We start from the raw sequence: 24,162 nt of genomic DNA, 5'->3' as shown, positions 1-24,162 counted from the left end.
TTTAAACTGCTAATTAAACCAAATACATTTATAAATGTAGAAATCAACTTTTATGGGTATTTGGAGATAATTTTCAGATCACAGTATGAAACACCCCAGTTACAATACAGCTCAAACACAAAGGGCTGAAGGGACTTTAACGGGGCCAAGTCATCACAAAGTATGTCTAATGTCAGAGACAAATGAATTATAGATTCATTCGCTCCCTGTCACACTTACACACACAAAGAGAGAAGCACCAGAAAAGAGCAAATATAGTGTAAAGAGGACAATCTATCCATCAAAAAGAATGATGAACTCATATCTTTATCAAGTATCTAAAAATAAATAAGGGTGAGGAAAAATTGAAATAATAAATGAATGCTTTTGCAGTAGACAGCAGCCCACCAGGCTCCGCCGTCCCTGGGGAGCCTGGTGGGCTGCCGTCTATGGGGTCGCACAGAGTCGGACACGACTGAAGTGACTTAGCAGCAGCAGCAGCAGTGATGACCTGAGGGTTCTCCATATTCATTTGCTCCATAGAATTACCCTGAGGAAGGTAATATATGCATTTTATAAATGATGTAACTGAGATCTAAAATTATGGTTAATACCTGATAATACTAGGTGTTTAATATATATAGTAACTTATCATTTATTATTCTTGCTTTGTTACTATTAGCCCCAAAGACTATATTTATATTACTACATTCAAAGCTCAGGAAAACCTTTTGTAGCCATTAGAATTATTTCTATTTTAAAACATATTTAAGAAGGAAAAATTTAGGTTTCATTTGATACATATATGATATAAGCATTACTGTATTATGCAGTTTTGACCAAATCACTGATCTTGTCTCATCTGAAGCAACCAGTAATTCATTCATGCACTACCTACTTTTCAGGGACATTAAGGGGTTTCCCCTTTGTATTTACATGCATTATAAAAAACTGTACTTTTGTAATTATGTAATCACAGGGCATAAAAGTAGTATTATATGCCATTTTCAAGAACTACTCTACATTGTGGCTTGGCATAAATGTTGATACCTAGGATCATAAGTGAAATAATCATGTTCATATCACAAAAATTAAGATGTTAATACATTTTTCCCTTCAAAATACTAAGATAATAGATTCAATATAATGAGTTACTTAAAGAAATACAGTCTGTCCAAAATAGGGTGAGAATTAATACCAGGTGCTTTACTCACTGAGTAAACTAGAGAGTTATATTCTTTATGCCTATATTTCGTTGGTAGTTCATTCTATACACACACACACACACTTGTCTTCATTGGATCCTTCTGCCTAGGTAGGGAAGGTAATTCCCTGAGTAGAGTAATGCGTGTGTATAAGAAAGTACAACACTAAAAGCCTGCTTCTGGAGTTGGTCCCTTGACTCCCTAAGATTGTGGGAACAGAGCAATTAACTTTTTAATTATGCACACCATTCAATAAAGCAAGCATTAAAAAGATACTTAAAGTTTATTTAATACTTTAATGTTGTCTCAGTAATGTTGGAATTTTCAAAATAAGCAAAAAGCAAGCTAAATTTGTAAACTCTTAGAGAAATTTTCTTTCAAATATTCTTCTTTGTAGGGTAAGTATAGGATAAACACTTATATACCTATATCACTACATTCAGAACTACTAGACTGTGTTAATGGAGAAGGCAATGGCAACCCACTCCAGTATTCTTGCCTGGAAAATCCCATAGAAGGAGGAGCCTGGTAGGCTACAGTCCATGGTGTCTCAAAGAGTTGGACATGACTGAGTGACTTCACTTTCACTTTTCACTTTCATGCATTGGAGAAGGAAGTGGCAACCCACTCCAGTGTTCTTGCCTGGAGAATCCCAGGGACGGCGGAGCCTGGTGGGCTGCCGTCTATGGGGTCGCACAGAATCGGACACGACTGAAGCGACTTGGCAGCAGCAGCAGCAGCAGACTCTGTTAAATAATAGAATTTTTATAGTACATAATTGAATTAGAAAATAGCTATTTCAGGACTGGGGCACACTTTAACTGCAACTTAAATCCCTGCCTCTCTAGGGATATTTATTTTGATTATGCCTATCAGCTGATCTAAATGATTGAATTTGCTCAAAGGTACTTAAGAATAAGAAGCTTCCTTAGATACAGTAGCAAATTAAAATAAATTGAAAAATAATTTCAAAACCACTGTCATAAATAAGTAATAGGACATATATGTCATCTGTACAAAAGATTTTTCAAGTCCCTTTTTCTCCAGTAGTATAGTTTATTAATTTTTTTTCAGTATTTAGAAAACATGCCTTACAAACATAGGTTGATAACACAATTGGTGCTAGCATTTAAGCTGTTGTAATTTTATTTTCATATTGAAAAAGAATATTGCTTTTTTATTTGACATATAGAATCACTTCATGTATTTAGGAACATGCAGAAAAGATAATGCATATTTCAGTGTGGGATTAAGTGAAGATAATATGTTTTCACTGAGAATCTGGCATGATTAGTTTGCTAATAATTGACCTAGTCATAAAGTAACTGAAAGCCCCCATCTGTGCTTGCTGCTCATTTGTATCTATTATATATATATTTTAGCATCAGTGCTAAGGCCTTCATTTCCTTTCCTGGGATGAAGGTAGGGCATTTCTGAAGTGGTTAAGGCAGTTCTCCTGCCTAAATAGGGAAGAAAAGAACAGAAAATGTAATATAGCTAAATGGAGAGATGCCTGCCTCTGAGATCTTTTCGTTTTAGCAGCTTGAGAAATATTGGTACATGTTATTGTTCAGACACACATTCTTTCTAAACAAAGGTTATTGCCATTGATTCCAAAGAGTAAAAGGATCCATTATAATATTTTTTGCACTTCATTTAGCTAGTGTCCTTATTGATTGGACTTTATGAACTATCTACTTGTATACCTGATATGCCTTCCTAAACAATTTTGAGGACAGATATTTTATTTGGTGGCACAACATGTGGAGAATTTGACTTAGTTACTGTAATTTTTGGAAACTCATTCTGAAATTTATGAGCAAATTTTAAGAAGACTCAGCATTGCTCACCAAGGAAACAGATGCGCTCACACACACACACACATGCATGACGCACCATCCTTGATGGGCTGGGCTAAGAAGCCTAAAGCACTTCTTGGAAATAATTTGAATAATAAACTATGCCTCCAGAAAGACTCTATTTTGGAACTGTTCTATTAAAGTCAATAGTTTCATCATTTGCAAATTTGACAGCCTCCTACCATATAAGACTTTGATTATAAAAATAAGCAATACTCCTGTATTGAAGTAAGTTTATTAAATTGCAAATAGAAAACATGTAGAACAAGTGCCTTTACAATTTGGAATATTTTCTCTGATTATTTAACATGAGAATTTTGAATTCAATATAATCCTTTAGGTAAAAACCAACAAAAGACTATAAGTTTAACTTAAGGCTGTTGTTTTCTAATATCTTCTACTGCTTCCCACTGCCCCCCAATTACCCCATTCCCCCACCAAGAATAAGATGTATACTTGTGTTTTTATAATATACGCTTAGGGAATTGTGCTGGTTAAGTTAAAAGAGCTGTATTAAAGTATTTTAGAGTATTTTAAAATATCGCTTTAAAGTAATTTCATTGGACCAGTCAAATATTTCATCACTTCAAAATATTTTTTACACCTTAAAGTCTAATTTTCCTTACAAGGAATTTTGTTTTATAATATAAACATAAAAATCCTTTGGGAGCACTTAGGCCTGACTCTGCTAGTGCACAACAGGTCTCAACAAGAAGCTCTGCGCCCAGAGATAGATACTGACAGAGTTGGCATTTGACATTTCTGTTGAAAATATATGATAATCCGATGTAAATGTACCAGTTATTTATAATAACAATTTCAGTATTGTGGTATATTAGGCTTTTCAAGCTCTTTCTCTCTTCGCTGGAACCCAGCCATAACTCTGTCCTTGGCTTCTTCAGTGCTTGCTATAATAAAGTCCTTCTGACACTACTCATAATAGACCTTCATAGAGGCAATCCAAGACAAACCCTACTGATAACTGAATTCTCTTTACTAGTGAATTGTATTCTTGTGAGATTCCATTCCTTTAGAGTTAAGGGTTTTTGCTGAAATAGTATTTATTTATTTATATCACTGAACAGTCTCACTGCTATGACTAAGAAAATTGCTCCATAAAGTACTTGGTAATGTAAATGTGAGAATGAAAGTTATATATCTGGTGATTTATTAAATTTATGGCTTGTAGGAACATGACTGTCTCTATAAAGGAATCTAATATACACATTGGGGAATATTCTAGTAATGCCTTGTAAAAAAGGGATGGTGTTATAATTTGAAGTCTCAAAAGAATGAACCACTATAAAGGTTTGCTTTCAGCATTTGTAATCATACATGGCCTGGCTTTGCAAATCTACATTTGATGTAGGAAAATTTAGAATACATAGTATCTTATTGCTCTTACACAGGATATAGCTTTCTATGTACCCGTCTACTCTCAATGTATTTCCTTACCTGTTTCTTTTACTGACAAGAAATGGAAAGGTCCTTTAAGAGTAGGAAGTTTAATTGAGTTTGTGTTAGAGGAAAATCAGATCAGGGTTGATAGCACATGCCTAGAGTTTGAGGTAAGTGTTTACCCCAGAATGAAGAATTCTGGTGAGCAGGCAAGAGGGACTCAGGATTATAACCAGTTCTCTGAATCTGCATTTAGCATATTAAAATATGTTCAAACTCTTTCTTCATCTCCCAGGAATTAAACTTAGTAGTTTTGGTCCATATTTTAAAAAGTAGATATTTCTTTTGTCTTGAACTTTCAGAAAACTGTTATCATCGTACTTTCTGAACTGCTTTTGACTGAAACTCTATTGAGAAATTCAGTGTATTTTGTCAGTAAAACTTTAACTTAAAAAATGGTGATTTCACTTTCTTCTTATAATGAACTTCTATTAATTGAATATTTTAAAGACGAGAAATTTAAGCATACAATATAAAAATTTTAAAGATTTTATTTCTATAAATGGAAAAGTATGTGACATATTTTGTGTATTATGTACATCTAGAGAAGTACACTAAGACAAAGATTTCAAAGATTTGGTTTCTTTTTACACAATACTCTTAAAATAAACTTAGCCAGAAAATGTATCACTTAATTGAAAGATAAAAGAGCATATATGTGGCAGGGGAGAGAAAGAACAGGTTCTTCTCATACATTATCAGGTCCATATGCTGTTTATTAAATTTAATGCTGTGCAACTAATTCAGACAGCTGACTCAAATAAGAAATCAGCAACTTAGTGGAAATGCAAAAACATGTGCACATGCACCATTCTAATGCAGTTTTATCAGCTGTCAGATTTCTCAAGAAGATACCATATTTTATAGGCTTGAAATAAAATATTATGAATTAATACATCCATAATGAAATAATATATATGCTTCGAGGGAATAGCATTGCCCAAAGTTGGCATTTAAGTTCATGTAATTTAAATGACAGTATTGAAAAAAGGTGTTCTCATGTATTCACTGAATTCCAGCTTAGAACGTGTTGCCTGCCTCTCAGGTTGTACACAAGTATGCTGAGAAGAAAATAATACACAGAAAAAGTTTTACTAAGCATCTGAGATGTTTTATAGTCAAAGAACAACTTGTGTTTTAAAAATAAATTAAAATACATTAACTGCACAGTGGGCAAAGTATTCCAAATGAAGGATAGAGTGAACAGACTGTTTTACTTTCCTTCCATTCCACAGATCTATGAATAATCATTCCTTGAGGTTTAAAATTATAAATAACAGTGCAGAATGGAGTTATTTCAACTTTACAAAGGAAATCATCCATTTTGTTTTCATTTTCATTTAGGTAAACTCACAATGACTTAGCGTAGCCTCTGCTAAACTTATTCAAGACTAAAGCATTCTTGATCAAGAAAAAAAAAGGTTCTCAATTGTGAGTAGGTAACTACATTTATATGGCTAAATTCACACAGAATTGACAACTGTTGTTTGACTTGACAAAGTTAGAATATAGTAGTTGATACCAAGAGAGGGGAGGTAGTGAAAAAAAATGTAAAGAAAAGAGAAATTTCAATGAAGAAACTGTATGCAAATAGTGCTATAGGGGAGAATGGTTAAATAGGGATATTTTGTCAGGGATATTTTATACCAAAGTTATCACCATCAGTTGATTATGCTTATGTCCTACCTTCACATACATGCACATGAGATCTGAAAATGAAGGTAAAAATTTATCATGTATATTTAATTTCAGCCATTAGTACAGTCATTTGTAAGTCCTGGATGATGAGTGCTTACTTACATGGAGTTAGACACCTATCTTTTTGGACATAGAGCTTTACTATCCATATTTACAAAGTCAGAATGTGAAAAGTTATAAAGTGAAGAGCTTGGTCTCATTTTTACAGTATATGTTTTTTACAACAAAATCCTCCTGAAAATAATTTTTAGAATTATTTGTATGTGCACTGAGTGGAATAAAATGTTGTATTTACTTATTTATAAAATATCCTACCTACTTGTGCTACCAGAGGATTGAGATCATGTTTTTATTCTCTTTTTATCTCAGGCTACTAAGGCAGTGCCTGACATAGACTAAATGTTTGCTGAATGAATTAAAGAATAAATTAATATTCTCTGGGTCCAAAGTCCAACCATAATTACCATTATTAGTTAGTTAGTTCAGTCACTCAGTCGTGTCCGACTGTTTGTGACCCCATGAACCGCAGCATGCCAGGCCTCCCTGTCTATCACCAGCTCCCGGAGTTTATTCAAACTCACGTCCATCGAGTCGGTGACGCCATCCAGCCATCTTATCCTCTGTCATCCCCTTCTCCTCCTGCCCCCAATCCCTCCCATCCATCAGGGTCTTTTCCAATGAGTCAGCTCTTCACATCAGGTGGCCAAAGTATTGGAGTTTCAGCTTCAGCATCAGTCCTTCCAATGAACACCCAGGACTGATCTCCTTTAGGATGGACTGGTTGGATCTCCTTGCAGTCCAAGGGACTCTCAAGAGTCTTCTCCAACACCACAGTTCAAAAGCATCAATTCTTTGGTGCTCAGCTTTCTTCACAGTCCAACTCTCACATCCATACATGACAACTGGAAGAATTATAGCCTTGACCAGATGGACCTTTGTTGGCAAAGTAATGTCTCTGCTTCTTAATATGCTATCTAGGTCGGTCATAACTTTTCTTCCAAGGAGTAAGCGTCTTTTAATTTCATGGCTGCAATCATCATCTGCAGTGATTTTGGAGCCCCCCAAAATAAAGTCTAATACTGTTTCCACTGTTTCTCCATCTATTTCCCATGAGGTGATGGGACCAGATGCCATGATCTTAGTTTTCTGAATGTTGAGCTTTAAGCCAACTTTTTCACTCTCCTCTCTCACTTTCATCAAGAGGCTTTTTAGTTCCTCTTTATTTAGTTCCTTTCTGCCATAAGGGTGGTGTCATCTGCATGACTGAGGTTATTGATATTTCTCCCGGCAATCTTGATTCCAGCTTGTGCTTCTTCCAGTCCAGCATTTCTCATGATGTACTCTGCATATAAGTTAAATAAACAGGGTGACAATATACAGCCTTGACGTACTCCTTTTCCTATTTGGAACCAGTCTGTTGTTCCATGACCAGTTCTAACTGTTACTTCCTGACCTGCATATAGGTTTCTCAAGAGGCAGGTCAGGTGGTCTGGTATTCCCATCTCTTGAATAATTTTCCACAGTTCATTGTGATCCATACAGTCAAAGGCTTTGGCATAGTCAGTAAAGCAGAAATACATGTTTTTCTGGAACTCTCTTGATTTTTACCATTATTACCTTGGCTTTAATGCTTTATTTTCTTTACTCTCTCTTCGGATAAGTTAGGCTGGGTTTAATTGTGGTAGTGAAGAAATCAGACAAAATGATGGGTTAATGTAAAAGATACTTTGTAAAAAGAAGGAATAGGTCTTGTTCTAAACTCTTTATAGATTATTGCAAATGTTCTCATCTAAAACTCACATTGTTCTTACCTGTCATTGGCATATTACTACAGCCGGTGCCTGTACAATGAGCCAGGATATTGATTGTGTTTTATAAAATTCTAAACCTGGACCTTGATGAAGAGTTTATTTTACATTTTAAAACTGTGCTTCTCTACTAAGTATATTTTTTTCTTCTGTGCCATAATTGTCAGAACTAAGGTGAATCAGCAGAAAATATTTTGTTGTTGGGAAATAGTTTTTAACATTCTATCAATGTAGTCTTGAAGATCAAAGATAGCGTCTGGATGGTACATACCAGCATGGGGAAAAGTCATAACATTATCTATGTACCACACTCTTAATAAAAGTGTTTTCTAGAAAAGTTGAAATCAATTCGCGGACTTTATGAGTCTCCTAATTTTCAGTTCCAAGTTGAGAACATCACAGTTGTGAGTTCAGATTCTTAATACATTATTCATATGGCTTTAAATATACTTTTATTTATATATTCACTCATTCATTCATTGCTAAGATTAATTGAAATCTAATTTCATAGAGACATGGACGATTCAGGTCAACTAAACCTCTGTAAGTGGCAAAGTGGTTGGTTAAATTTGTCTTAAGTTTTTTATCATCCATTTTATTTTTTACATATTCATTCCATATTTACAATGATACTGGAGTAATTCATTTTTCTAAAACTCGAGTTTGTTCATTTGTATGTATTCCTGGGAAAGGATAGGAGGGCATTAAGTGGAAATTGAAATTTTCTATGGGTTTGCTAAGGCCTGTGTGAGAAGTGATTCTCATTGGAGTTTCCAAGGTAGTTCATTTCATATTACTGTGTTTCTGTCTTTTTTAAGTCACTCATATCCACCTTTAACCTCCACAACCAGCTCTTCTTTTCTGCTGTCCTTTTCACTCTTGTTTATAGTTTCCATTCTCCCCGCCACATCTCATAGTATTTTATGCTCTCAGCATGATAACCACTGTCCTTAAATATGCAACAAACTACATTATATTACTGAGTTCCAATTAACTGCCACATGTGAAAATATTTTCATTTTTCATCTCAATTCTCATGACATTCTTAATCTGTAGGTTCATAAGAGAGCAAAGAGAGGCTCACAGACCTTAGGTGATTTACTCAAAGCCATATCGCTAAAATAGCTGAAATGGAGTTTGAGGAAACTTTGTCAAACAAACAAACAAACAAACAAACAAACAAAATCCATGTTCTTTCTATTACAACATGCTCTGTTTAGCCATGCCCTTCTTTCACCAGAATGGTCTTAACCTCTTTCACCAATGTTTCCATCCATCCAGTCAAGTCTTTCTTTAAAGTTTACTTCAAGTATCACCTATTCTGTGAAGCCCAAACTGACCTTATCCAGCTTTGGCTCTTTTCCTATCACAATCTATATTAGAACATATCATAATGTCACTCCTCTGGCTTATTTTTGGTTTTATAGAGTATGGTAATCACTTTTCATAAAAATATTTTATTTTGAAAAGAAATGACTTTATTATGACTATTTTCACATGCACTTATGATTAATTTTTAAAATGTCAATTTTATTTTTGAATATACTGACTACCAATGATGTATCTCACATAAAAACAAAAGCACTTTTGGGTCATTTACAGTTTTTAAGAGGCTAGAGGAGTCCTGAACTCCAAATGTTTAAGTACTACTGATTAAAGCAGCACAAATTGAACACTCTTTAAGTATTTGATGAACAAACCTAAATAATCAAATTGATATGACAACTTTTAGTTGCAGAGACTAAAAATGTTATATGTGAGAATTTAAGATTTCCATAGTTATATAAATTTACTCAAACAATTCTGTGTCAAGAAAAAAAAAGAGCAAAATCCTCATTAAAATATATTTTGTAGGGAAAACTAAATTTAGAATATTAATTATATTGAATGAATCATATATTAATTAAAATTCTAAGTGAATATTATTGATATCTTAGATACTAGGGTAGCTGATTTGTTAGTTTGTATGAAGGACATAGTGGGTTATGCTATTATAGCTATAAACCAAGAACTTCCAAGCAGATTGGTAAAACATTAGGAATTTGAAAATAATAAAGTAGAATATTATAGATTTGCTGGAAGATTTATAAAATGTTTTCAGTTCAACAAAATCTTGAAATTTTAGTGAAACTGTCAGAAAAATGGATTACAGGTAGAGATCTGTATGGCAATAATCTAATTGTCATCATGAAAATTTATTGTTAGGATGTACTGTATAGTGTTTAATTTATTTCATTAAATAAAAATAATGAACATTTTCAGTTAAAGAGAAAAAAAGACCAAAAAAATTATGTTTTTAATGAGTTAAGAAATTTTAAAAATATACCAGGGTACCAACTAACTCCACCCTGCAGAAGCTAGCAGCAACAATCAACCTGACCACTTCATGCTCCAGCCCTGCCTAGAAACACCATTGTTGTTAGTTGCTAAATCATATCCTACTCTTTTACAACTTCATGGACTGTAGCCTGCCAGGCTCCTCTGTCCATGGGATTCCCCAGGAAAGAATACTGGAGTGGGTTGCCATTTCCTTCTTCAGGGGATCTTCTGGACCTAGCGATCAAACCTACATCTCCCGCATTACTGACAGATTCTTTACCACTGAGCCTTGGGGGAAGCGCAGACACACCCAGCATTAAGATGAATAAAATTTCCTTTTGATAACTATCCAGTCACTCTTAGCAAGAAGGAGAATGAGGGAAAATTGCACTGTTCATTGGAATATGGTAGACTGTTTCTGTTCAGGCTACAGTTCATGGGGTCCCAAAGAATCGGACAGGATGGAAGTGACTTAGCACGCATGAATATGAGACTCAGGGGAAATTTTAGGGTCAGAACTGGAGCTAAAATATCAATTTTCTAACTCTTAGAGAAAATGTATTTTTAAGATAGACCTCACAAATGGGATAAGGATAACAATACTGTTACCAGGAATGTTTACACTGTATGGTAATGGCTTTTTCTCATATATCCTTGTACCAGACAAGCAATGTTTTGATGAAGGTTTAAGGTCATCAAGCAGAGAACAGCAGTCTCATTGCCTAATTAAGCTCTCACTTTATATGTTGTTTGATGTGTCTCTTCTACTTATCAAGGTGTGTTGGTTCCCAACCATATTATATGGTCCCACCATATAACCTGCCTGGTTTGACTGACTTCTGACTTGCCAACACTAACCAACCTTCTTCTCACCACGTTACATTAGGCTCTGTCAGTTCCCTTTTCTACAAACTGTTTTCTTTCTTTTATCCTTTTTCCATATCCGACACAGTCTTGAAGAAGTAGCTCTGTGTCTCTTTCTCAAAGTTCATCCCTTTATGTCTTTGCTTTTAGCTTCCAAACACTGAGAAATTTGACCTTATTTTTGTTCCCCACGTAATGGTTATATTTTTTTGAGGATGTGAAGCAAGTCTTGTGCCTTATTCTTGGGCCCTACAGCTTGACATTGTGTTCTCTGTATCAATATGTTAGTATCGGTATTTCTACTTTTATCATACATTTTTCTAAGAACAGAACCATAGACAGCTGAACCATAGCATTCTTTGTGATATTCTCGTTTTATCTACATGACCAAATTCCTGTCCTTTTGGAAAATCTCTTTACAAATTCTCGATTGGCAATTCTACTCATTAAGATCATAAATCATTTTTCTATCTACTTTTAATTTTCATGCATCATATTGTATATTTTCCCTTTTCTAGCCAGGTAAAAATCTAGCTCATAAGATGGCTGATAAGCATATTCCTAAGGAATACCCCGTTAGTACCAGGGATGATTTTGTTATCCTGGCTCCTACCTCTTAAATAGGAAAAAAATAGCTTTCATTTTTATTTCCCTTAATCCATGAAGCTCTGTTCTCCACTCTATGAATTTATGACTCAAAAATTTCTGTTTAATCTTTTTGATTACCATTCTAGGTTGTTTTAGTTATTTATAAACTCAGATATTTATAAAATCATTTTATATTACTTGTTACACCTTGATAAGTTGTACTGTGAGCGTTCATCTGTTTTGTGTGTGTATATTTATTTTCCAAAGTTTCTCATAAGTACACCTTTGGTTATTTTTGTATCTTTCACAGTGTGGTGCAAATTTCCAAATACATTACCTCATGATAATCTACCCTTCCTAAGATCAAAGGAAGAACTTAGTGTATATAAAATCCTATGGTATTAGGGATTCATGTACAAAAACTGCTGTGTTTCATGCTAGACTCAAGTTTTTTGCCATAAATTAAGAACATGTGAGCCCCTTTTATATTCTGCCTTGGAAGATTCACACACTTGATTCTTCCAAAGATAAAAAGCTGATCCCCAAATAATCAAACAGGAATATTTAAATGTAGGAATAATTAATTATAACTTTGTTACTTTGATATTACTGGAATATGTGGCTTTTAATTTTGGAGGGGAGCTTAAATTTTAAAATATGTGTGATGGCAATTAATATTTTTAAAATTAAATACAAAATTAAAATTATAAGAAAAAAGCAAAGCTATAAAAAATTATGTTCAATCATATCAAAATAAATTTAAGTTTACTACTTTGAGTTTATTTAATTCAACAGGCTTAGATAATGAATGTGCCTTCAGAATTCTTTGATGCCAATCTATCTGATAACCAATTAGTTTCCAAATTTCTCAATTCAAGGCTGACTAATACTAAGTATTAGATGGATATGTATTTTAAACAGAGATGATGCCTAATAGTAAGCAGTGTGTCAGAGACCAAAAGAGCTGAGTAACTGGAAAGTTTTGAGACATCCTGTCTAAATAGGATTAAGGCAAGACCAAAAGGATTATCATGCTGCAAACCTCAAAGATCTTTGTGATAGCTGCTCTCCTAAACATTTAGATTAATGGTCAGAATCACATTCAGAAGCAAGAATGCAAAGGTATTCACATAAATCCCTGTCTTTAGAGAAAAACTCAAGAATATCCCAGCCCTTCTGTAGATATTACACTAAAAAATGTATGGGTGTGAGGAGTCAAAACCATTTTTTTTTAACCCCCAAAATTAATTCTATCCTATCTTTTACATTACAATGCTTAAGGCTTTTTTAAAAACAGTTTAGGTTCACAAAAACACTGAGAGGATGGTACAGAAATTTCCCGTACACTCCCTGCCTCTACACATGCATAAACATCTCCATTACTAATAACCCCAAGTGGATGACCTCTTCTTTTCTTCAAAAATATACATATTTTTAATAAGCTTATCTCCAGGATGTATAAAAGCTTCCCTAAATCTTGTAAAATGTCATTTCTCATATGAAATTTATATTTCAATATAAACATACAAAGGCAAAGATTTCTCTGAAAACAAATATCAAGAGCAAAATATGTAGCAGTATGTGTTTTTCAGGTGGTATTGTCTTTTATATTGATTCATTAAACCAGTTGATCACTACTAAAATTCAAAGAGTTTAGTATTATCATCAATGTTTTATGAAAGTTTTTCATTGTACTTCTTTTCATATAACTCTATTTGCTTTAAAAAATTACATATAGTTCAGATTAAACCATGTCTACAAAAATAAAATTAAAACATAAACCTTTTTACAACTTTTACTAGTTTGGTCTCTTGCAGTATATAGGGATTCTACTAAATCTAATTCTTTTTTGTTAAAATAACAAGTTGAAGTTGTTTTGATATAAAAACTACACACCCTTAGGAGAATATAATAAGGAAGATGTGTTGTGAGCATTTAGATGTATGGCAATTAGATGGAGGCAGAACAAGTAAATGGTAATAATCCTACTGTGTGTTGGGGGAAAATAACATACCCATTTGGTACTATTTATCCTGCAGTTTTTTCCTCAAATCTGTTGTAGAAAAGAAAAACAAAAAAGAAGCAAAACAAAACAAAACACTATACCCACATATCAAAGTCCTGCCTAGTCCTGCCTTAAGCTACCCTGTCTAGTCAAAAAGTGAGAATAAGATGGTAGCTCATTACATGTAGCAGCCCCCATGTCCCAGACTCAGAAGAGGATAGTTGATAATTGGAGAGTGATGAGATTAACGCCATTCAAAATACCAAATTTGTTTAAATTATCTTTGACATTTATCTAGATTTTTTAAAAAAGAAAGAAACAAGCTCAGGGTTTTCGGAAGTTGTTTCATTGGCAAGGCAATGGATGGACACCGTGGTGTAGAGGCTGCTGATTTTCCCTTTACATATTTCCCCATCTCCCTTCCCCAGGTGTTGCTGCCATCACTACCTTTCCCTTCCTCCCCTTTCCTCATGGCAAGACGCATGGAAGAAGAGTGCTGTTAAGGCCTCTCCATTAACCAACAGGTATGGTGGTCCTCATGAAGCAGTGCAGCTGCCCCCCTTCTGCATTCTCTGTTAATAGTCTATCTCTTTTATGTCGAGAAAACTCATGCACCCACTACATAGAGCCTACTGATAGAGGAGAATTACACAACTTGAGTAAATCTTTAGCTATTTCAGCATGCTATTTCAGAATTCCCTGCACAGTTGTAGATGCTTTTTTTTAAATGTAAAGGATTACAGAAAAACAACCTGTATCATTTTCAGAGAAAGGTGATATGCAGTTTCCTCAACTGATTGTATAGAAAAAAAAAAATGGACTTTTCAATGTTTTACAAAGACTTTTTATATGACATATCTTTGGAAATTGTAAAATGAGAATATTTTGTGAGTTCTAACTCAATTATTTTAGCATTTGAACTTTCAAAAGCATCACAGAAAACTGTATGTACTTTAATTATAATGCTTATTCATCTGGTTATAGAAAATTAGGTATGAGCCATTTCAGTTAAATCTAAACACTCCACAAATCAAGGTCATCCAGATGTGGGAGCTGAGTGTAGGCTAATGGCATTTTTGCAAAGCTTTCTTTTGTCAGCTCAGCTGGTGGCATTTGAGGGAGGTGGGGGAGGGCCTTGGTCCTCCAGCCAGCTCAAGTTTACCTCTTTCAGGGTGATAATTTTGAAAGGAGCTAAGCCCTCAGGGCTCAAACTCCAGCAGAGTCTTAACCTATAAAAACACAAACTCTAAGTCATTATGGGAAACGCCCACCTTCTTGATTTCCTTTTTCACCAGGGGAACTGGTCCCCCTTGCTCCTGCAGGGGCTTGTTTTGAGGGCATGTTGGGCTTTGCACTACACCTTTGTGACTCTATTAGGATCTTTGAGGCAAGGAACTAGAATACTGCCTTTGGGCTGGGAAGATTATTGGTAAATGTCTTTAAAGAAAAACAGTGAGTGTGTCTATAGGCGTGCCTGTGTGTGGCAACACTACTTATGGTATTCCTTAGAATAGTAGCCAAAGTGAGACTTGTTTGTGTATATAAATGAAGCAAATTCTTTACAGGAATTTTCACTGATGTAACCATTGACCATGAAAGGCTGGAACATAAATCTTATCCCTAAAAGCTCTGAAATCATTGGTTGGCCTTCTTGATCTCAATTCTACCTACATTTCTAGTCCTTACTTTATGCACTTACCCTGGATGTACACTGTTCTGGCCTACCCCATCTTTCCCAAGGGCTAGGCTATAATCTTCCTTGCCCACAGACCTTTGCAATGTTGGGTCCTTCCATCTGGAGAGCTGTTTCCCCAGGTCTGCTTGGAAAATTCACACCAAAAGCAGTAACAGGAAATGTGCGGAGGGTTTTCTGTGCGTCCAGCACAGTGTAAGTAAGCTTAATAATCCCTGTTAATTCATTCCACACAAAGGAACACAGTTAAAAATTGTTAATATTCATATTTAAATGATAAACAGTGAGACTTAGAGAAACCTAAAGTGGCCAAGATTACTCAGAATTGACTAAAATGCATTGTGTCTTTTGCAGAGTCTCTTGTTTCCTCCCCAGCGAAGCTGGGCTTCTCATTCATGTTCAACTCTTAAGTTTCTATGATTCCATCTTATCCTTTATGAACTCTGTCCACAGTGTTCGCTACTCACTAAAGGTTGAACAGATGAATGAATTTTTCGAACACAGTCATTCTTCTTTTCACTTTTGTAGGGACCCTTCTCATCCACGCTTACCTCTACCCTCTTTATTTCCCTTCATTTGTAGCTCTTGACTTTTATTAGCTTCACAGATGACTCAATATATTTTATTATAAAAAATAAATCATTCTTCTCCCTAAATTTAGGACCTACAATTAAAAACCAAGTAAGTATAATTGAAAACATAGACAAAAAGATCATTTAAATTTTATAAAATTTATCAAATCTAGTAGTAAGAAAAGAAGCATAGATATCCTTAGATCTCACATGGAATGCAGACAATTCAACCAAAATATTTTGAAGTTTTGAGGAAAGGTTGTCAGATAAACTTTTTTTGTTGTTGTTATTTTATAGATAAATACAAGAAATATGCACCACACAGCTAGAGTCTTAACAGGTTACATACAAGAACAGAAAGAAATAGGGGAGTAAAATTAGATGAGAAAAAGAAGGTAAACTGAAAAAGAAAAGAAAAAATCTTTGAGAATTTAGAAACAAAAAGATCTGGGGGAAAGTGAATACACTGAAAAGCAATAAAAAATTGAAGGAAACAGATCACTGAAAACCACAGACACTGAGAGGACTTTAAAAAAATATGAAAGAAAACTTTTTGCAGGGGAAAAAAAATATCAGTGCAAGTAGAGAAAAAGGACTTTATTTATGAGTTCATGTTGCCTTTATTCTTAGAAAAGCCTTTGAGGTAAAATGGCTGAAAAAAGAAAGGGGAGTTAAGATACATTGCTTTGTGTACACTGTATTTTTCTAGGATTTTTTCTGTGGAAACAGTGCTTTTGGTAGCAAGATAAGGGCTTAAGCATTAACTTGGAGCTTTGTACTTAGAACTAAAAAGGTTATGCCTAGAGGGCACAATTGAGGCAGGGATTAATGGAAAATTAGGGTACAAGTCAAAATACCCTTTCTTAGACTTTCAACCAATAAGATCTAGAATTAACCAATTCATTAGCTCTGTGAATATAAGGATCAGTTTATTTCTATTTTTATGTGAGTGCCTGGAGCATGGAATGAATGTTTGCTGAATTAATCATGGAATTTTAAGAGTTGGTAAAGAGATTATCATCAGCCAATCTGGTTTTAGATTATTCATGCATCCCTCAACACCATCATAAGAATCACTAATCTCTGCTTGAATGATTCTGGTGAGAAAAAATCTAGAGGTAGCTCACTCTATTTGGGGACATCTTTAACTTAATTTTTCAGCTTTTTCTTATATTGAGCCAAAATTTGCCTTCCCAGAACTTGACTCCATTTATCTTGAATTTTTCCTTTGGGAAAACACAAAATTTAAGTACCATTCCTTCTCCAAATGTACTCCAAAAGTACTTCCAGCAACTGAAATTCAGGTAGACACTCCATCATAATGGCTAGTTATATAATGTCTCTGTTTCTCTTTTTTCTAGTGTATAGCCCCAGTCTTTCAAATTGTTCTGTTAGTTGGTTGCAAATCGTTTTAGCATTCTGGTTATTCTCATTGGGTACAAAATACTTTGTCAAAAAAAGATGGAATGCAGGATGGTCTCCTTCAGTTTACATGTCTATATTTGTGCAGTATGAAGAACCCAAAAAATCTGTTTAAATATTTCAGGAAACGAAAAGAGGTACAGTTTAAAGCTGCATATATTAATACCTTTTATCTGAATTATATACAATAAATGTATGATTTGGCTAGTATATAGTATAATATATGAGTAAAACTAATACAAATGCATAAAAATGAATGAAAAAAATAGAAAAAATGAAATAAAAAACAATATTTGATGAAAGTGAAAGAGTTTATATGTCTCAGTGATAAAGAACCCACCTGCCAATTCAGGAGATTTAAGAGATGTATGTTCAATCCCTGATCTGGTTAAGATCTCCTGGAGAGGGCATGGCAGCCTATTCCAGCATTCTTGTCTGAAGAATCCCGTGGACAGAGGAACCCTGAGGTCTCAAAGAGTCAGACATGACTAAAGCAACTAAGCGCACACACAGAAGTCTCTACTTTTTATTTCTTAATTGATTAAATATTTTGGTTTGAGTTGGTGCCTGAAATGAGTTTTCCCTTAAGATGCTCATTCATCATTCTAACATTTTTGACACTAAAAAATACATGGCTTTATATGGGTAATATCAGTGGAAATAAAAGACAAACAGAAAAGCAGAAGAAAGCAAAAACTATTTTCTCAATGCAAATTATTGACTTTAATGACTAAATATGGGCTCACACATGGATGTCAAACTAGAGCAAAAGAAGTTTGAAAGATGTGTAAAGGATGCCTCGTCAGATATGGAGTTTCCTCAATAAAAGCTAATGTAAAGTAAATTCTCTATGCATGTGAACACTTTTTTAATGCCTAATTGCTGTCAGTGTCCTTTGGTGAGTCCTATTTATGAGTAGATTACAGCACTGTCTCAGAAGCACTGCACATCTGCCTTTCTATGAGTGTCTATACAGAATATATGGCCTTTTCTAGAACTGGGAGATTCAATTAATTTGCTGGCAGAGAATACTTTTTATGCTACATGACTTTTCCCTGACCCTACCCAAGATTTCAATTTTCAATGCGCTTCATATATTATAAACCTACATATTCTTAATGAATGTCTTCCACATGGTAATTATAGTGCTTGACTTTATATTTTCAAAAGCTCTAGTGCCTACATAAATTCTTACTTTATCATACTCAATGTTGCTTTGTATGACCAAAGGAAGTTCTCAGAAAAGTTCTGCTTTTCTCAGATTCAATTCCCAAAATAATACCCTTTTGATATTTGGTTACACATGAGTCTTAGGCAAAATTCTTAAAACAACCTTTGTTTTAAGGTTGCTCTGTCTATCGCTGCTATTGAAGATGTTTGCTATGTGCATATATGTAATTTAATATTTTAAAATTTCTTTTAATATTTTAGAAAGAGAGTAGTGAAACATAGGAAATACATGTTAATCATTTAACCTTTCAAGACCTCACTTATTTCACCAAAATAAGGAATTTAGCTAACTGATCTTTAAAGTATCTTTCAAATTTTTACAGAATATAAAAGACTAGGAATTTTTGAAATTGGGATTTTGGTCTTGGTTTGCCAGTTAACAGTATTTAACCTCCTGGGGAGCATGGTTTCCTCCTCTGTAAAATATGAAAACCAAGGTAGATGAGGGATGTAATCTTTAGTGATAGCATGTGTTGACCTATTTTTCTTTCTGGAGCTTTCTCTTGAGAAGGATTCTAAGAATTTGCATTGACTCTGTGGCATGGTTGCTATGATCATGTGATCAATTAAAATTCATGTTACAGGCTTCTTAATTTCTAAGAAGTCTTCTAATTTAAATAGAGTTTGATGATTGTTATCACGTAAGTTTTTATACTTTTTCCCTTTTGCATGTATATACAGGTACTTTTTGTGCTTTTAAAAATATGTGAATCTAAGGAAATGTTTGATGTACTGAGGAAGACAGGTTGAGGAGATGACAGTCATTTAAAAGATATCTGGAGCACTTTAATGCAGAAGAGAGACAAAGGATTTAACGTATTCTTAGTGATTCCTGAAGGCAAGAACAAATGCTAGTAGGTGTAAATGGTAGAAAATTACTTCCTTCCAAGGAGAAAATGTATTATCTTAAGAAATGCTCAACAAACTCTGTTCCGTAGAATAGTCAGTATTCTGAAACCTTTGTCATTGAATGTATTAGGGCTAAGGTTCCATGATAATTTCCCAAAATCATTATTAAAGGATTTCATTCATAAGATTACAAATTAGACAACACAGATTCGAACACTCATGCTCTATGATTCTATGATAATCATGAGATGTAATAACAATAATTCTGTGCTAGAATCTGGATAACATAATTCTCAAAGATGTCATTGGATTAAGAATTTTTAACATAAGTCATCTAATTTTCAGCCAGTGCTACAGTGTTCTGGTGACACGCTTTTATCTTGTTAAAGCTACCCTTTGAAGACAAAGTTACTAATTTTCATTTTGGAACCATCACTTCTTTTGCTTCTGAAGATATGTCTGTCCTCGTTTTGAATGCTGTTTATCTATTATAGTGAAACTTACTATAACGGAGTTCTAATAACTTGCAAAAGTAATTTAATATTTGATGGTCTTCAACTTATTAAGGTATGGAATATAAAACATTCACTTCGAATCATAAATTATTTTCTCTGGAAGAAATTATTTTGTCTGAAAAGTCCTCATTTTGAAATCTAGTTAATAAAAAAAAGTAATTTTTCAAGGTCATTGAATTAGTGAGAGAGCTGTGATCCAGACTTTTGAATCCCAGTTGGGGGTTACCAAATTTATTGAAGTATCTTGCTTAAAAGTAGAGATCTGGGTGAGTTGAAGTTGACACTTCCTTTTATGTCCTTGGATGCACTGTTTATCTGGAATCAGCAGGATGAAATAGGAAAGCAAACAATTTTATTCATAAGAAACAGAAAAACACTCGGTAGAGTAGCCTGCTGTGCTCTCGGGAGAGGCACGGAAGTTGGCATCCTTTTGCAAAAGCTTGACTTTACAAACATTCTTTGTATTCAACTAATAGTTTTTGCCAGAAGTGAAACCATTCAAAGATACACTCCAACTTAAAGCCAGGAGCTGCCTAATAGGAACCATTCACCACCATTTGTGGCTGGGGACGCCACACTGCAGCAGCCCTAGAGTTTACAGCAAGTAGAGCAAGTTACCATAGATTCCAATCAGAAGCCTTAACCAGGCTCAACCATCATTATTTAAGCTTGCCTGTCCACTCTCATCAGGACAACAGGCATCAATTAAATAAATAGAATATCCTATTATAAAGAGAATTGTTAACACAGGCACATTAGCTGCTTGTAATAGGATATTAACTAATTGACAGGGGGGGAAATGTCCTTAGACACCATAGTGCATATTGCTCAGGATTTTAATTCTTTGTGATCTTTCTTGAGTATAATACCATGTTAAGCCAATGTGTTTAAGTAATGAAGAAAATGCAGGAAAATATTTTTAAAATGAAGAAATGTAGATTTAATTTAGAAGTTGTGCCACTTTTGTGAGGCTAATGGAAAATGGCCATAGTGCTAAGGGTTTACTGATTTCTGAATTTATAATTCAGAATTAAAAAATGAGATTGGAAAGACTGGTGGTTTTCCAAAGGTGTTTTGAATCACCTATTTTAAAATTTATTTATTTATTTTTTCTGAAAAGCACCATACTGTCAATGACATTTTTCTTATTTCTGAACTGCTTATCAATAAGACATTGTCTATTATATGTCTTTAAATATGTAAATTAAATAAGTTTTGCATAGTAAGTATCTTTTAGTATATATCCATAACACCTTTTCTTACAGGGAGCTAAATTTCTAATCTTATCATGAAAATCAATGGAAAGGTAACTTTCAGCTTAATCCATTAAGAGTTTGCTTTACTGAAAACTCTGCTGGATCACATTAGGTTACGGGAAAATATCCAAATAGTTTACACTTCAATAGGAATGAGGAATCAAATCATTTGGTGATGTTTTGTCATGCTTGAACTTAAGAATTCAGTGTTCTTGACTCAGAGACTGAGAATGTATCCTGAACTGTGATGAGTAGATGGTTGTTCTAGAAGAAAGTAAAGACAGGGCAGACAAAACTAGGCAGAGCAAAGTACATGTGCGTGGAAAGAATAAGTGAAGTAGGGGGTTACAGTTTTTAAATGTGTTTATCTTTTAGTTAGTTTGTTGTGTGATAAGACAAGCAGGTGGACTGGGAATGTGGGAAAGTAAGTGAGGGAGGAAGGAAATTCATAATATCCTGCCAGGCCTGCTCAAGAGGCCTGACTATAATCTCTTCTCATATTTCCAGAATATATGTCAGGGATATATGAGTGTTATGTAAATAAAGCAACATATAAAAAAATCAAAGAATACAGAATCTGTATATGACCAATCAGGTTGCCTTAATAGTGGTATCAGGCTATTATATATCACAAAAGAAATACATTTTTGAATGAGTAAATTTGTAATTCATTGCTTTTGGATTTAAAGAATAACTTTAGAAAACGAAATATATTTTATGTAATAAGATTCCCCTTTTGACAAGCCTCTTTTAGTTTTAAGGAGTTTTGTGTAAGTTATGAGGAGAAAAATCTTTATGTATTTTTGTCCAAGCACTTTAAGTCAAAATTATAAATATTTATAATTTTCATGAGAGGTTCTTTAAATTCCTTAGTGCTTTGCAATTTTCCAAAGTTCCACATGCAAGATGTCATATAATCCCATAATAACAGCTTATTATTCTCCTACTCCTATATTTTTCCTTGTATATACTCCTGTAATTTGAGAGAATTTTAATATTTATCTAATTTAATCAATAAAAGTTAGACCAATAATTTCACAATATAAAGCATTGGTATAATTAAAATAGTGACTGGCAAAAGCCAAAATTCAGATCATCTCCTTACCTATTTTAAGAATAATTCTTTTAAGGAAAGAAAAAGTACCTTGAACAGATAAACGTAAAAGTATTTTACTAAGTATGTAATAATATATTTTTCCAAATGTGTATATTTGTTAGCTATTTTATGTTAATGTAACCAATAAATAAATCTAACAGTAGTTAAAGAATGTATCAATTGTTTAAATGTTTGCCGCACTTTATAATGGGATCGTGCTGCTTATTGTCTCAATAGTGTGAGACTCGAAGCACTAGGTTAGCAAAATTAGATGGTTGAGAAAATTTAAGAAAGTAATGAATCATCTATGACTTTATATAAGCAACACTGTCACTTTCCAAAAATGTCATTTATTAGACATTGCAGTGATGCTATAATATATGTTTAGCTTTTACCTCCAATTGTAGTTTATTTATGAGATTCAGCAATGAAAATGACAGTGTTTTAAAACTTTGCTTATAAATTGAGAGTCACTAAAAGCAGCATTTTAGCAATATAAGGATTTTTTAAGCCAAGGATTTATTATAAATAACTGTGAGATTTCAAGAGTAGTTTATTCTAAGGAAATTTGTTGTATAAAAGCACCATTACTAATTAAAATGATTAACTATTTTCAGGACTCTCAGAAAGTCCAAATATCAAAGATACAAATTATTGGTCTTATTAGACAAGTTATATATTTTTAGGAAAAAATAGTATTAAACATCAAATTGCTCCTTGCTGAGGATTTGGGGAGAAAGAAAAGCATAAATGATATTTATTAACTGTTGTGGAGTATACTTTGGCCTGGCTATAGTGTATATGAAAGAATGTTTTTTGTAGTTGCATGAAAATTATATTTATAGTAAAACGCATATATTACATATTCTTCCAGAAGTCTGAAGGCATTAAATCTGTTTTCAAGTGTTTGTGGGTTACTTGCCATGCCTAGTACCCTGGCACATAAGGACTTTGTTGGCAATGAAACTTTTAGATACTTAAACTGCAAATGAGAGATCCTTTTTTTCTGAGATAGTTTACAGTGCAAAAAAATGTATGCCTTCATCTACTTTAGTAAGTGGTACAGTGCAAAAAATTATGTCTTCATCTATTTTAGTGAGTTGTTAATATTTCTCCCTTTTACTTTGAATCTATTTTAGTGAAGCTATTTTGTTATTTACTTATTTCTCCCTTTTATTTTGAATCAAGAATTGAGAGCTTCCATTTTATTTAGCACAGTCCTAACTGACAGGGAACAGAGATTTAATGAGTGATTGACTGGCAGAGCAAAGTACTTACACTGAATTGTCATCTATTAAATTTTGATATTCAGTCTAACCACTCTTTGTTCTATTTTCTCACCTGTAAGATGATAACATAGTAACATACATCAAGCTCCCAATAGCTTTTGTAGGCATTATATTCTACTGATGCTTTCAAACAGAAAGGGAGGGGTAAAGGAGGAAGGAAAGAAACATTTTCTACTGTCTTATAAAAGGGTCAGTGCCCCACTGCATGTGGAGATGCTGCATCCCAGCAGAGAGGGCATTAGCATTGTTGTTGTTGTTTAGTTACTAAGTCGTGTCTGATTCTTTGCAGCCCCATGGACTGTAGCCCACTAGGCTCTTCTGTTCATGGAATTTCCCAGGCAAGAATAGTGGAGTGGGTTGCCATTTCCTTCTCCGGGGATCTTCCCAAACCTGGGACTGAGCCCTCATCTCCTGCTTGGCAGCAGATTCCTTACCACTGAGTCATCTGGCAAGCCCC

The 24,162-nt window shown here is 34.0% G+C and overlaps 1 protein-coding gene across 7 annotated transcripts in view; it reads left to right on the top strand.

Moving 5' to 3' along the window:
• Window positions 1–24,162, top strand: part of PCDH7 (protocadherin 7) — a 447,041-nt gene that overhangs the window by 229,688 nt on the left and 193,191 nt on the right. For 3 of the 7 annotated variants that reach the window (XM_043438893.1, XM_043438891.1, XM_043438892.1), the window contains exon 4: window positions 14,212–14,307. The exons of the other annotated variants lie outside the window; for them this stretch is intronic. In XM_043438893.1, the coding sequence (XP_043294828.1) occupies window positions 14,212–14,300 (89 nt within the window). In that variant the 3' untranslated portion in view covers window positions 14,301–14,307. The remainder of the gene's footprint in view (window positions 1–14,211; window positions 14,308–24,162) is intronic. 7 annotated transcript variants of the gene reach the window in all.

This window comes from Cervus canadensis, chromosome 19 (assembly GCF_019320065.1).
Source record: "Cervus canadensis isolate Bull #8, Minnesota chromosome 19, ASM1932006v1, whole genome shotgun sequence".
Lineage (NCBI taxonomy): Eukaryota > Metazoa > Chordata > Mammalia > Artiodactyla > Cervidae > Cervus > Cervus canadensis.
The sequence above is the reverse complement of the archived record's forward strand: the minus strand, read 5'-3'. Positions and strand labels throughout refer to the sequence as shown.